The 15,306-nt window shown below is 59.0% G+C and overlaps 1 protein-coding gene across 16 annotated transcripts in view; it reads right to left on the minus strand.

Moving 5' to 3' along the window:
• PLPP7 (phospholipid phosphatase 7 (inactive)) overlaps nucleotides 1-15,306 on the minus strand; it is a 38,684-nt gene that overhangs the window by 6,311 nt on the left and 17,067 nt on the right. For 6 of the 16 annotated variants that reach the window (XM_087869247.1, XM_087869245.1, XM_087869246.1 and 3 more), the window contains 2 exons: nucleotides 7,719-8,079; nucleotides 6,751-7,040 (listed from right to left, as the gene is read on the minus strand). In XM_087869247.1, the coding sequence (XP_087725373.1) occupies nucleotides 6,828-7,040; nucleotides 7,719-8,079 (574 nt within the window). In that variant the 3' untranslated portion in view covers nucleotides 6,751-6,827. Of the gene's footprint in view, nucleotides 1-543; nucleotides 3,549-6,750; nucleotides 8,080-15,306 lie in introns of those variants that run through there. The other 10 variants (XM_087869255.1, XM_087869257.1, XM_087869256.1 and 7 more) reach the window with 7 other exon arrangements.

Consider the following 15,306-nt stretch of genomic DNA (forward strand, 5'->3'; position numbering starts at 1 on the left):
AGGTTGGGGGGACCCCTTCAATCCTGGCCACCAGCTCCTTTGGAAAGAGGGTTCGGATGACACGAAGGGGAACTTGACAGGGCTGGAGGGGTCAGTTCGTGGCCTGGAGCCAGGGAGCCTGGGGGTGGAGGTTTGGGGGCAGTTCCACGGTGCCCCGGGCACTTGGTGGGGCCCTGAAGGCCTCACTGGGCCTCCGTGTTACCCTCTGTGAAGAAAGAGGCTGCTGGGCTGGGTGATCCCAGAGACCTCGGATTTGACGGCAGGAATGTTTTCTGGGAGGAGGCAGCCGGGCTCCAGGCCACAGCAGTGGGTGGGGCTGGGGGTAGGCCTGAGGGGGGCACGTGGGCCAGGCTCCCATCGCTGCTGTAACACATCACCACAAGCTTAGGGGCTTAAAGTAACACCAACTTACTGCTTTACTGCCTAGAGGGTCACAAGTCCACACCAGTCTCAGGGCGGGGAGGAGGGACGCGGGGGGGGGGGGGAGGGACACGACAGGGGCGGGGGGGCTCTACAATGTGGCAGGGCTGGTTCCTTCTAGAGCCTCCAGGAGAGCGTCTGTTTCTTTCCTACACCCCCCGAGGCAGCAGGCTGAGCCCCCACGCCGCACGCCCTGACCTCTCGTCCCGCCCCCTTCCACTTTCAAGGACCCTTGTGATTGCATCGGGCCCACTTGGAGGAGCCGGTTACGCTCCCCCTTTAGGGTCAGCTGATTAGCAACCTTGATTCCACCGCGGTCTTAATTCCCGCCTAATGGAACATAGCCTCGGGTCCTGGGCATTTGGAAGCGGACATCCCTGGGGGGCCGTGATTCCGTCAGCCACAGCATGCTGCATGCGTCATCTGTTCCCTCCCGACCCTTGGGCAGTGGGGACTGTCATTGCCACCCTTGATTTATCTGCAGCTGTGCAGTATTGATGACCCCTCCGGGCAGTGGCAACGAGGGGGCTCACGCCGGGGCTGCCCGGCCTCGAGGCCTGGCTCCCAGCCCCCAGCCCGCCCCGCCCTGGCATTGCTTCTCTCCCCTTCCCAGCTCTGGGAATGTCCTGTGAGGGCATCGTCACAGATGTGCGCACAAAGAGGGAGCAAGTTTTCACGGGGGTGTGGTTTACAGCAGAGAAAAACTTCCAGAAGCCTAAGAAATCAGTACTTACTCAGAGAGGCCTGGTGAAGAAAACAAATGTATGTTAACTGTATTGGAGTTGATATTTAAAAATTAATAAGGAGAAAGTGAATTCAGCAGGTGTGCCACTGAATTGGGCACAGCCCCATGGGACGCCGTGGAGGCCCCCGGAGACGTGTCCGTGACATCCGATGACACGGGACGGCAGATTATAAAACAATAGGCATCATTCCACTTGGTTTGAAGTGTGTGTGTGTGTGGGGGGGGGGAATTTGGGTGGATGGTGGCATGGCATCGTGACGGGTTATCTCAAGCCTACGCGACAGCAAGATGATGGATTCACTGGAAGGTTAATTTCTTTGTGTCTGCCGTTTCGCTTTTCCCTCGGCAGGAATACATACCCTTTTCGCAGTGAAAGAAAGCCATAAGGGCACCTGAGTTCGGATACGGCATCGGCCCTACGAGGGGTGCTCCCCGTCTGCCGCTAGCTCACGGGTCAGGCAAGTGTGGCGGGCGCTGTGCACCCACGGGCTTGAGCCGTGGCCCAGGTTGGCACCTGTGTGCGTGCGTGTGCATGTGTGGGTACGTGTGTGCATGCACGCGTCTCTATGCCTCTGTGAGCACGGAAGGATCGCCGGGACGAGTCCCAGGGCCACCTCTTCCCACGGTGGGGGCAGCATTTGGAGGGCCCGAGCCTCTCCTTTGCCAGGTCCTCATTGGGATGGTGCTGAGGCCTGGTGCTCTGGCCTTCCCCAAGGGTCCCCCCACCAGTGTCTGTCCCCAGGAGGCCGACTCCCAGTGGCCTCTCTCAACCGGGAACTTGGACTTGGAGGTGCAGCCCCTCCCCAGGGTGGAGCAGTGGCAGCAGCAGCACATTTTACAGATGAGGGCGCCCCCCCGCCGCCCACAGAGCCAGCAAGGTCTCTGAGTCCCAGCCACAGCCCGCCACACTCCTCCCAGCAGCCTTGGTCCCCCCACCTAGCTCCGCCTCTCCAGGCCCTGCCCCGAATCCTCCCCACCAGAGAGAACAGCTGTTTTGTCCCTTTTCTGGGGCCAGAGTGGGGTTCCTCCCTCTCGCGGGACTTGAACTGCAGTGACCATGGTCACAGAATCCCTGAAGCCCTGTGGTTGCCATGGAGATGGGAGCAGATGTTTAGGTGGAAATGGCAGTTCCTCGCCACCCTGAGAGGTACTCACCGCCTCTGATGCTCCTATGAGAGCTTTCCAGAAAACCCTCTTGCTCGTGCAAGGGAAGGAGCACAGACCCACCACACCCCGCCCTGCCCTGTCCACCCCCTCACCAGGGTCCGGGCAAACCAGGCCAGAAGCCAGCCTGCACTGGTCCCACCATGACATGGGCACACGCCCACCTCCAGGTTCCCGAACTCCCAACTGACACGTGCCCATCCAAGCCCGTAAGCATCTGTCGCCGAGTGCCGAGGGGACATGCGTGGTCCTCTCCGGGGCTGCGGTGGTCTGGGCAGCTCATTCTTTCCTCTGCAAGCGTCAGTGTGCCAGGCCTAATCTGGGTGCTCTGCATTCCTTGCTCTAATACTCACACCTGAGCAGGGAAGGCATTAACCCCATTTTACAGAGGGGTAAACGGAGGCTCAGAAGGCTCAGTGACTCGTCAGGGCCAGAATTTGAAGCCAGATCTGTCTGATTCCCATGTGTGCACTCCTTCCTCAACACCACCCTGCCCAGCCCAACGCCAGCCTGGCCCTCCAACCAAGTGACCTTGACAGATGAAACCCAGGTGTGTGAAGCTCTGGCCCACACTTTTGGGGCAGGGCCACCTTGAGGGGACATGTTCTCAGGCCTTTTCCTTACAACACTAGGAGTCACTGAGGGCTGTGGTGGCCAGATCCCCCCCAACATGCTACGGCCCTGCTGTCCACACTCCTTCGGAGCCCTTGGTCACAGCAACATCAGGAACAAGCCACACGTTCCTGTTCTTCGTGTTGCCTGGACCTTTGCAGATCTGCTCAGCCAGTGAAATGACCTTTGCCGGTGTGCGTGGTCATGATTCTTGCAGGTGGTCTCTGGATTCCTGTTCTTCTGTGCTCTGGGAAGGGATCGCCTTTGCCATGGCAGCTGGGCCTGGGGAGGGGGATGCTGGGTGGACGGGATGGGAAAGATTAGACACCAGGAAGTGGAGGGCACTGTGTGAATTCAGGACCAGCTCCAGCCCCCAGGAGGAGCAAGTGGAGGCCCCTGGGGTCTGGGTCCAGCTAACAGTGGGGGAAGGGAAGGAAGGGCCGAGGAGGTGTCGTATTGACAGCTCCTGGGGCTTGATCCTGCCGTACCTGACATCCAGCCTGGGGCACCGGCGGGGACTCTGGCCGAGGTGGACTTCACACAACATGGCAGCCCTCTAGCGAGGTGGGATTTGACTTTGTTTTTTAAAAAAGTGGTATACCTGAAACTAAAATAACATCGTGCATCAACTATACTTCTTCTTGCCTGTAAAATATGGCCTCCCCTCCTCTCCCCTCCCCTCCCTTTCCTTCCCTTCCCCTCCTCTCCTTTCCCAGGAGTCGATTGTGAGTTGAAGGGTCAGTTCCACTGAGCAGTGGTTTCTGAGATGTTAGGAATGAAGGAGAGGCCTGAGATCTTAGGGGTAAAGAAAAATCTCATGCCCGTGCTACACAGACTCTCAGAAACATGGAAGAGGCCAGCATGACCCTGATGACCCAAGCAGACAGACAGATCAAGGAAACAGCACAAATATCCTTCGTGGATATAGAGGCAAAAATCCTTAACAAAACCTTCATCCAGTCTGAACTAGCAATATTTAGAAAGGGTACTGCATCTTGACCCCTGGGATTTATCCCAGGTATGCGGGATTGGTTTACCATCCAGAAACCAACTCTCAGAATTCACCATAAATAGGGGCGCCCGGGTGGCTCGGTCGTTAAGCGTCTGCCTTTGGCTCAGGTCATGATCCCGGGGTCCTGGGATCGAGCCCCACATCGAACACCACATAGAGCCCAGCATCGGGCTCCTTGCTCAGTGGGGAGCCTGCTTCTCCCTCTGCCACTCCCTCTGCTTGTGTTCCCTCTCTCGATGTTTCTCTCCCTGTCAAATAAATAAATAAAATCTTCAAAAAAAAAAATCTTCAAAAAAATAAAATAAAATCTTCAAAAAAAACCCCCAAAGAATTCACCATAAATAAAGAGAGAAGTTACTGGCTTTGGTCACGGAAGGGCATTCACTACACCCACGTGAGCACACATACACACTGTCTCTCTGGTTCCATCACTGGGGCTCTGGAAGCCGTCTCCGAGCCACGCCTGCCTGCTGCCATCCCCCCAGGCGCTCTCCAGGAACAGGGGGTGATGGCGGGTTCCTGAGGAATCGCGGTCTCCCTGCCAACCCCTCCCCCCTCGGATGGGCCCATCATGATGCCAGGGCAGCAGCCTAGAGCACAGCCCTTCTGCCAGGCTCCCACATGGAGGGCACCCCAGAGTCACACATGACCTCCCAGGGACCACTGTCATCCCTATCTGACAGAGCAGTGCATGGCGACTCTGAGAGGGGATGTCACCCCTGCCAGGAAGAGCTGGCGTGGGCCTGACCTGGGTCTCTGGCACCCAGTGTTACTGACACCCCACAGGACGTGCCTCCCAGACAAGACTTCCCAGGGCCTTTCTTCTTAACCATTTATTAGGCACTTGGGGTTCCACCAGCCCCCTCTGGGCCTAAGGGGGGCTGCTGAGAGCCCTCCATTCTTCATTCTGAAGACTCCAGAGACCACCCCCCTCTGCAGATGGGCCCCAGAGGGCAGCAGCCCGTCCCCAGCCCGGAGCTGGAGCAGGCTCGGCTGTGGATGACAGATTCCCAGGGTGGGGGCGAGGCGGGAAGAAGACACCCTTAGCCCTTCTGCTCAGCATCTCAGAAACTCCCCACCTGGGAGCATCTGTGGAAACGTGCAGAATGTATTTTAAAGACTCCAGAAGCAGCCAACGTTCCGGATTGGAAGTTGGGGGTTTTCATCGTGGTGACCCGGCCGGTTTGGCACCCCAGAGCTCCTTCGGGGGAAAGACAAAGTGTAGATGTCCTGCACCCCCAGCAGGGCAGGGAACCCTGGAGGCTCAAGAGAGATGCCCCGGGGTCTTGGGAGAATGGGTGGGGGAGGGGGGCAGGGTCTTGTCTGCAGGGGCCATGTCCCGGCCCGGTTGTGGGGGGAACCACACCATTGAGGACGTGGTGAGGATTCGGGTTCCCTGCTGCAGGAGGGGCGGGTGGTCAGCCCTGAGGGCCAGGCCGGTGGAACACTCTGTGTCCGGACACCCAACCCCCCTCCATCATTGGCAGCTGGGCCCTCTGCCGAAGGCAATGTGCCCTGTCCCTGCCCTGTCCCCATGGCCGGGCTGAGACGGAGGTGGTTTCCTCCCCCAAAGGATCGTAGGTGTTATGGGCCGAATTGGCCCCCCCTCCCCAAAGCTATGTTGAAGTCCTTACTCCCAGGACTTATGACTGTGACCTTATTTGGAAATCGGGTCTCTGAAGATGTGATGAAGGTGTTGGTTAAAATGACGTCATACTGGAGGAGGTGGGCCCTGATCCCCTGTGACTGCGGCCCCCACAGCAGAGACAGACGCAGGGAGAAGGTCCTGCCGGGGCAGAGGCAGAGACGGACAACTGCGGGGCCGTGGCCGGGACACAGCCAGGACCCCGGGCACCAGCAGAAGCCGGACGGGCAAGGCAGGGCTCTCCTCAGGGTCGCAGAGGCAGGATGGCCTCGCGGACCCCCTGATTTTGGGCCTCTACCTCCAGGTCTGAGAGAGAGTCAGTCTCGCAGGGGCTTTAGGCCGCTGGGTTGTGGCGCTTTGCTACGGCGGCCCTGGGAAGCTGAGTGGCTGTCCGCGGCAGCCAGGCTGAGCCAAGTGCGGGGACGTGGGCGCTGGGCTGCGACGTGCTGCCCCCTGCAACCTCGGGCAAGTCACCTCCCCTCTCTGGGCCTCTTTTTCTCATCCTCACCACAGGCACGTCCATGGCCCCACATCAGAGGGTTGACGTGAGGTGTCAAGCCCTTACACACTAAGTGCTTGCTCAGGGAACCCTGAGTCTCAACCCTGGCCTGACGTGTCTCCCCCCTACCCTGCACTCTGGATGCAGCCACGAGGGGCTCCATCTCATCTGTGACAAGCACGGACTCCTCGCCCCCTTTTCCTCCTGGCCGGAACACTCTTCCCCTGCTTCCTGGCTGGCCCCAGCCTGAGGTCCCCAGACGCCCCTCGTCACGGCTCTCCTTGGGGTCGCCTGTGTTGGCCTGATGGCTTGTCCACGGGCTCAGGGGCAGGGAGCCAGGTAGGCCTGAGGCTGGAATGAGACAGGGTCTGGGCCCCCAGGGGAGACCCGACATCAGCACCCTGGGGGCTTCCCAAGCTGTTTATGACCCAGGCCCTGGGCAGACGGGTCAGCGCAGGGCCCGGGGGATGAAGGGAACGCCCGACAGCAACCTCAGGGAGAATGACCCACCAGCCTGGAAAGATCTAGGAGCCCTTGCCGCCTGACCACATGACACCCTGGCCCATCTGGGGCTGAAGGAATCCCACCCTTGGATGTCAACAGAGATTGTCCTGCCCGGAAACGTGCATCACAGGACGAGAGAGCACGTGGGAGAGGGTCCAACGCATGTCATCTGTATTGTCGCATGAAACGCACATCCGTAATGGCTGCTTGGAAACGACCTATCAGGTCACATGGAGTCCGGCCCCTGGGGGCCAAAGCGGCACCGATGCCCGTGGCAGGGGGCTCTCCGCAGGCGGCACGCGACACTGGGTCTCCCCTGGCTCTGGGAGAGGCCCACTCGCGTCTCAGGCCCTCCGGATCCCGGGCAGCGTCTCCCAAAACGTGCTTGAGGAGACTGCAGATCTTTGGGGGTTCGTAGCTCTTTCTCAAGAAAAGGGGTCTGTGGTCAAATAAGTTGAGGAAACACGGAATTAAACCGGGTCTGACAGGAAGCGTTTCTACAGGACTTGTCAGAGCCTTTATGACAACAATGGCCCTCGTGAACGGCCAGCATGGGGCAGAGTATGCAGCATTCCCCAAATTTATTTGACCACAAAACCTTTTTTCTTTCCAAAGCGTCTTGCAGGCCGGCGTCCGGCAGGGCGCCCTTCAGAAAGTGCTGCCCTAAGCTGTCGGTGGCCGTTAATGGCAGTGGCACCTGTGGTGGGCGGTGGCTGGGGTCTCTCGCCAGGCATGGCGCTGCGGCACGGGGGGGGGGGGGGGCACGGCCAAGCACTCAGCAGTCACGATGACGAAGGGACAGGACAAGACTCGGCCCCGCTCCTGCCACCTTGGTTCTCGCCTCTCTTCTCCAGGGCAGAAGCAAAGCACGGCTGTCCCACGGGCCCCCCGCCGCCTCGAGAGGACACTCGCAGCCTCCGCGGAGGAGCGGGGATGCTCGGCACTACCGGCCACACTGGCTACACCGGCCCCCCCCCCCCCCGGGGCCGCCCGGCCAAGGTCACCAGCCTCCAACCGAGATGGGGGCGGTGAGGCTGCGGGTTCGCCGCGGCACCCTGCTGCTCCCGCCTCCTCTGTTGGGCCATCCCGGGTCCTGGAGCCGCAGGCAGGGGCTCACCAGGCAGAGATGAGCATCTGGCAGGTGTTGGAGGACATCCAGACCAGCTCCACCAGGCGGAACTGGAAGTAGCCGATGATGAAGCCCGAGATGACGTCGGTGATGTGGTGGCGGCCGATCATCACGCGAGACAGGCCCACGCAGAAGGCCCAGAGCACCAGCAGGACGCGCAGGGGCACCGCCAGCACCAGGTGGCTGAGGAAGAACTTGGACACCATGGCGGCGCGGCTGGCGTGCCCGGCGGGGAAGGCGTAGACGTCCATGGTGAGGTAGTCCAGGAGGCTGGGGCTCGACTCGAACGGGCCACGTCTCTTGATGAGCTTCTGGACGCCGGCCACCGTCATGATGTCCAGGAGCAGAGCTGAGGGCAAGAGAGAGAGAGAGACCCGAGGGTCGGTCAGCGTCCCCTCCCAGCTCCGTGCCCCCACCCCGTCTTGCTTTCTTCCTTCCAGCCACACTCACCCCTGGGTGAGTGTTTCTACCTCGGAGCTTTGCCCGTGCTGTTCCCTCAGCCTGAACACCCTTCCCTGGGATATCCCCCCTGGCTCGTGCCTCCCCGACCACCTGTTCACCAAAGCCCTGGAGCTCTCTACCCCTCCCGGACTTCTTCCTTATAGCGTCTCTCAGCCCTGACACATCACACACTTTCCTAGCATTTCTCTCGGCTCCCTTCCCTGATGCCGCAGGTGCTCCATGAGGGTTCGGACCCGGTTTGTTCACGGTGCTCAGGAAAGGTGCTGCATGAGAGTGTGGGTCATTAGGGGAGCATTGCTGGCCCCTGTGGGCCCCTCGAAGGGCCTGACCCACCACCCTGGCTGGTGATCGTTCTCGAAGGACTTCACCGAAGTCCCTGCCGTGTTGAGAGCAGCACATTACCATCCCTATCTTTTAATTTGTTATTTATTTTTAAAAAGATTTTATTTATTTGAGAGCACGAGCAAGCAAGCAAGCAAGTCTGAGTGGGCAGAAGGGGCACAGGGAGAGGGAGAAGCAAGCCCCCCCACTGAGCAAGGAGTCCGATGCAGGACTCGATCTCAGGACCCTGGGATCATGACCTGAGCCAAAGGCAGACGCTTCATTGACTGAGCCACCCAGGCGCCCTATTTTTATTTTTTAAGTAGGCTCCACACCCAACATGGGGCCCAATGTGGGGCTTGAAATCATGACCCTGAGATCAAGACCCGAGCTGAGACCAAGGTCAGAAGCTGAACCAACTGAGCCACCCGGGCGCCCTCCATCCCTGCTCTTTCAAAGTTAAGGTGAAATACACGTCACTTCAACGAAGAACCATTTGTAAGCGCATAGCTCAGTGGCATTTAGTACGTTCACAGGGCTGGGCAACCATCCCCTTTACCCAGTCCCAAAACACATGGATCATCCCGAAAGGGAGTCTGGTACCCGGCAAGCAACCAGTCCCTGTCGACCTCCCCGTGGCCCCAGCGGCCGCTTGTCTGCATTCTGTCTCGCTGGACTGGCCTCCTGTGGACGTTTCGCAGACAGGGAATTGCCCGCGTGGCCTTGCGTGCGTGGCTTTCACTTGGCACCAGCTACTTGGGGCCCACCCCCGCGGTGCGTCCGTTCCCCACTGCTAAGGCTGGATACTATTCCCCCGTCTGGAGCAAGCACTGCTGGTGTCTCCGTCCATCTGTCCGCGGACATCCGGGCTGCTGGCGCCTCCTGGCCATTACGAATGTTTGTGTACGACTATGTGTCGGGCGCCTGTGTCCAGTTCTTGGTGCCCACCTACGGAGGAGTCACCGCATCCTGTGGTGACACTACGTGTCACTTGTGTCACTTTGGGAAGGACTGTCACACTAGTTTCCACAGCAGCCAAACTGCATCACCCCCATTTTACGGAAGACAAGACAAAGCCTAGGAGATGGGAGTGTTCACCCCTGTGGCTCCTCCTTTCTGGAGGGTTCTGCCTTTTCCCTCCCCCACTGACTTATTCTCCCTCATCCTTCAGGCCTTGGCATGAACATCTCCTTCCCAGGGAGGTCTTCCCAGGCCTCCAGGTCAGGCCCCAAATGGCGCATTCCCAGCACACCACTCCCCTCCACGTCACTCGCCCGGCTGCCACCAAGGAACCCTCTGGCTGGTGAGACCCTGAGCATCGGCTCCCCCCCACCTTCCTGCACCATCTTTCCATGGAGGCGGGGGCCGAGGCTACTTTGTTCATGGGTTTGTGCCCAGGGCCAGGCACAGAATGGCAGTCTTTAGATGTCAGGGGAGTCACTGCCTGCTGTGAGTGGCCAGAGGGCTCTTCTCCCATTTGGGAGCACGGGGGTGGGGAGGACGTGGGTCTCCATCCATCCTGCCATCCCCCACCCACTCCGTGCTGTGTGGCCTTGGAAGGGGTGCCCTGTCTCTCTGTGCTGTTAGAGGAAGTCATGGTGCCAAGCCTCCGCTTTCACCCAGCTGATCACAGCGCCATCCAGACAGCCAATGGGGGGGCAATCTCCGAGGAAACCCTCCCCACCCTTAGAAAGGCCTTTGGAGACCCCTGCAGATCACAGCACCTAGAAGCCCTTCTTCAGATAATAGAGGAGACCGGGCGTCATAGTGTCAACCAACCTCACGAGTGTCCCAGCCCGGGGAGCCTCTGGACTGTGCGACCTCGGGCAAGTCATTCACCTTTTCTCACCAGGACGATGAGATCACAGACACCTACCTCCTGGGGGTGTCGGGCACAGGTGACTAGCCATCCCGTGTTTGCCTGGGACAGAGCAGTTTCCCAGGACACAAGACATTCAGGGCTCAAACAGGGACGTCCCAGCAAACTGGGGTGAGCTGGTCCCCCGACATGCCTGGCACAGCACGAATGCTGCCGCTATGCGGTAATTCACTGCAGCCCGGCACCCGGAGCTTTTCTGGAAACCGCAGTGGATGTCCAAATTGCTGGCCTACAACTGCTCTCGCTCAGACATGGAGAAAAATCCAACCAACTTTTGAAAAAAAAGATGCAGTAGTTTACAGATTAGAAAACAAGAGCAACATTTTAAATCACCTGCAATCCCTCCCCCCAGAGGTCGCCGCCGTTCCAGACCCTTATCCATCGACAGGACGTAGATTTAATAACATCTGTACCACTCTCTGCACACGGTTCTGTAACCTGCTTTGGAGAGTCTGGCCACACCCCTGCCCCCCGACTCCCACAGCTGTGGCAGATGAAGCCCCGTGGTGTGTTTATTTCAAGGTCCCAGCATGGGACGTTCAGATTGCTTCCAAATGAACACTGCACTGGTCAGTGTACAACTTCTTGGCCTTCCTTGTTACCTGCCCATCCCCCACCCCGCAGGGCTGCTGCCTGCTGTCTGGTCTCTTGGTTTGGGATCTGAACCCCTGAACCCCTCCCCTTCCACTCTCAGTAGCCACAGGGCTGGCTGATGTGTGCCCACCTTGGGAGCTGCCTGGCCAGCGAGGGAGGACAGGAGCAGGAAGTAGTAGACAGAGAGCCTACCGGCCTGAGGGAGGAAGAGCCACAGGGAGGGAGAGAACCTCATTCCACAGGCATCCACTCCTCAATTCCACGGCAGCTCGTTCCCGGGAGCTGGCCAGCCGGGGAGGTGTGTGGCCAGCCAGCCCACTGACCCAGGCGGAGGCCAGGCCCAGGCTGTGAGCCCCTGGAGCCTGTGGGAGGTCACAGTCTCAGCAGGAGAGAGGGACCAGGGACTGCAGTTCCCCAGGGCAGGTGGGAGCTGAAGGGAGGCAGCTGACCCCTGGGGCTCTCGGCTTCAAGGGGCAGCAGAGGCAGAAGACCAGGGAGGAGGGGGCAGTTCTTGGGGTGGGGGTTCAACTTGCAGCTTCCAGGATCATGGGTGGGGTCAAGTTCTTCCTGCACTAATTAAGGACAAGCCCTTCACTTTTCAGGACCTTGACCCACTCGCCTGGAACGGGCTTGTCACAGGACACAGTGAGCTCATCAGTGCCCAAGAGGTGTCTAGCACAGCCTGTGTGTGTTGGTCGATGGCACGGCCTGTTATCATCCCTCAGTCCCTGCTGGCCTGACCCTGGCGGCTAGCTGGCATCAAGCAGGGGCACTGGCAAAAGGGTTTCCTTCTGTGAGGACCCACCAGGGTCAGACTCGTGGCCCCGGTTCTGAGACCTCCATCACCTGAAGAGAAGTCAGAGCGTCCAGGGCCCGGGCTTCCCTGGTGCTGGGGGGCAGTGGCCAGCCACAGTCCGGGTGTCAGGTGGGCTGCCAGGGCCTGGGGGGCTAACGTAGACTAGGATTAGGCCCTGAAATAGAGCCAAACAGGACACCAGCCACTGGAAGACACAGTTGTCTGTCCAACTTGTGACCAAGTTTCTCAGCCAGAAAACCAGGGCTCATCAACTCGGCAAGTTGTTGCCTTCCCAGACAAGTGTGAGTCCTGGCAGACGTGTCCACAGAGGAAGGCAGGAGGGAGGGAGCAGCGGTGGCACCTCTAGGCTGCACAGCGGGTGCCCCAGGCTCAGGGCCCCGCTCAGATTCGGTGGCTGAGGCAAGATGGGCTTGTGCCCCAATCTCTCCACAAGCCCCAGCTCTCCTCATGGGTGGTCAGGATCCACAGGTCAAGAACTGAGCTAGACCCACACCCTCCACATTTTGTAGCAACAGCAGAACCTTTTTTCCCCAGTGAAAGCATACACAAAGGCTCAGTACAAAGGCGGCCCTGTGCTGAAGCTGGGGGGTGCTCGGCCCCGCGGTCTTCCCCTGCCCGCCCCCCTCCACAGGAGCTGCCTGTGTCCCACGACTTAAAAGCCCTGCATCTGGGCCTTTGGGAAACTGCTGCTATCTCTGGCTAGTTCCGTCTCTTGAGGCCATAATGAGGTAGAGACGCTACCCCTTTGCCCCATGCCCTTCGGAAACCGCTGGGCCAGCCTGGCTATCCCGCTGTCCTGGCCATCTTAAGCCTTGTTCATTCATTCCCTTGACCTCCAGCTCTTGGGTAGGTCAGGCAGGGCTGGGCCTGGGGCCGGAAAGCCAGGCTGGCAGAGCGCCTTCTGGCCAAGGCGGCAGGCGGGCGGTAAGCACTTGAAACAGAGTTCCTTTGCAGGTGCAAAGGGCCGGTGGTCTCCCCGTCACCACACGGCAGCCGTCCCATCCCGTGCTGAGGCTGGGAAGCTGAAGACTCAGGATGGCTCTCCAGCGGGGCGGATGGCCTTCCCCTGGGCCTCCCACTCCCCAGTTCCGCTCCTGCTGCCCAGACAGGGCGACTCTCCCCTCCTCCAGCACTGTGGCCAGCCCTCGCTGTGACCGTGATTCCGACACTGTCTGCGCATAATCTAGACCCCAGAAATAGAAGCAAATGGCGCCATCACTCAGGCCTCCGTGAATTCCGCTCTCACGGCACTGTTAAGTTCCCTGACCTACATTCCTCCTGGACTTGGAGGGAGGCAAGGGGGGCCCCTCGGGGAAGGTCGGCCTGGCAGGATGCTCAGGGGCGAGGGGCAGGAGAGTAGCCGAGGCCTGCTGTCCCCTGACAGCTGACCTGAGCGGAGCCGACCAGGTAACCTCCTCCCCGGCCTCCACGTCCCGCTGTCAGCCAGGGCATGCACCTGGGCTCCAGAATCGGAGGCCACCTTCAAGGTCAACTGCTTGCGAATTGCATGACCTTGGCACGTCCCTCTGTCAGAGCCTCCCTCCCTTCACTGACAAAATCCTGGAGGCTGCTCGGAGGGCTGCTCGCGGGAAGCGCTTCATAAATGGTGCCTGGGACAGGGTTTGGCCTCCCTCACCGCCTTTCATGCCCGTCCTGGTGGCCATCTCCATGCTCAGAGCCTCTCAGCAAGCAGGACTCTGAGGCGCCTGACACCCAGGTGGGAGCACAGCCATTCCCCAGGCCCTCCTGCCCCGGCAGCCTCCCGGCCTCAGAGCAGGACGAGACCCTGCCTTGGTGCTCACTGTCCTTCCCCAGCCCAGAGACACTGGGGGCCTGTGCTGCCCAAGGAACCGGGGGGTCACAGGGGTGCACGGGTGAGGCAGGAACCAGAGCTTTCTTAGGAAAGAACAGCTATCATGGGGGATTTGGAATTGGCTGCTCCTGAGGTCTCGACTGCCTGTGACTGGCTGCTTGTGCGTGTGTGTGTGTGTGTGTGTGTGTGTGTGTTTGTGTGCACGTGCGCGTGTCTGCCTGGAGGCAGGGGAATGGCTGGGATGACCTCTGATGGCCCCTGTGGAGCATTCGCTGCTTTCCAGCATTGGGAATCAGGCTGGGTAGGAAGTGGGAAGCGGGAGGTGGTGGACTCAGGAAGAAGCAAAGCTCGGCTGTACAGGGGCTCTTTGTTGGCTGTGGCGGGGACAGGTTTGTGGGCCGTGACCCTCACTGGTGGAGGCTGGGAGGAGGGGTCCCAGCCCTTCTGGCCTGGGGGTCGACCCCGCCTCTCATCCCCTATTCCAGCCTCTTGAGGAGCTGGGGGACCAGCCCGCAGTGCTGTGGGGCGGTGTAAATGGGCCTCAACTTTCTGAAGGGCATTTGACCTCAGACCCAGAGCCTTTACAACACATGTCCCTTGACTCAGCTCTTCCGCCTGTAGGAATATCTCCTTGGGAAATAATTAGGGATGTGCACCATGATTCATGGTCAAGGACGGCCGCTGCAGCATTCTTCGTAACACTGAAAACCGCACCAACCCAGTGCCCTTGAGTAGGAGACAGATGGGACACATGGTGGCCAAGTCTAGACAACGGTGCGCTCGGAGGCCACGGCCAACGATGAGGCGGCTGTGTATTTACAGCCACGAGGGAGCGCGGTGGGGCTTTTTGTTAAGTGGGAAAGGATAAGCACCAAACAAGATTTACAGCAGGTCACTTTTCTTATACAATAAGATGTAAATGTGTTCGTAGGCAGAGAAAAAAAGTCTGGACGGCACCACACTGAATGGTAACAGGAAGCACTGAATGCTTCTAGGTGGGAAGACAAGGGTGATTTTCATGGTCTTTTTGTGATTCTGCATTAAAATTTTTCCTTACCACAAGCAAGCATTACTTGGGCACATTTTAAAAAAGTTATTTTTACAGGGGCGCCTGGGTGGCTCAGTCAGCTAAGCGCCCGACTCTTGGCTTTGACTCAGGTCATGATCTCTGGGGCGTGAGGTCGAGCTCGGCCTCTGGCTCTGCGCTGGGCGTGGAGCCTGCTTGAGATTCTCTCTCTCCCTCTCCCGCTGCCCCTCCCTGCTCTCGCTCTCTCTCAAATAAGTGAATCTTTTTTTTTTTTTTAAGATTTGTTTATTTATTTGAGACAGAGTGGGGAGCAAGAGAGAGAGAGCACACATGAGTGCGTGGATGGGCAAAGGGAGAGAGAGACAGGCAAGGCTCGATCCCAGGACCCTGAGATCATGACCCGAGCCGAAATCAAGAGTCAGACGCTTAACCAACTGAGCCACCCAGGCGCCCTTCAAATAAATACATCTTTAAAAAAAAGTTATTTTTACAAAAGGACAAATATTGCATGACTGCACTTTTATGAGGTCCCCAGAATAGACAAGCTCATAGACACAGAAAGCAGTGGTTACCAGGAGTTGGGGGATGGGTGCGGTCACTCTGCCAAGGGAAGTAAGTGAAGGAGGAGTTCTTGGTCACCGGGGGGTCGGAGCGTCACTTTGG

Source organism: Ursus americanus, chromosome 18 (assembly GCF_024610735.1).
Source record: "Ursus americanus isolate L20-20 chromosome 18, mUrsAme1.1.p, whole genome shotgun sequence".
In the NCBI taxonomy this organism is placed as follows: domain Eukaryota; kingdom Metazoa; phylum Chordata; class Mammalia; order Carnivora; family Ursidae; genus Ursus; species Ursus americanus.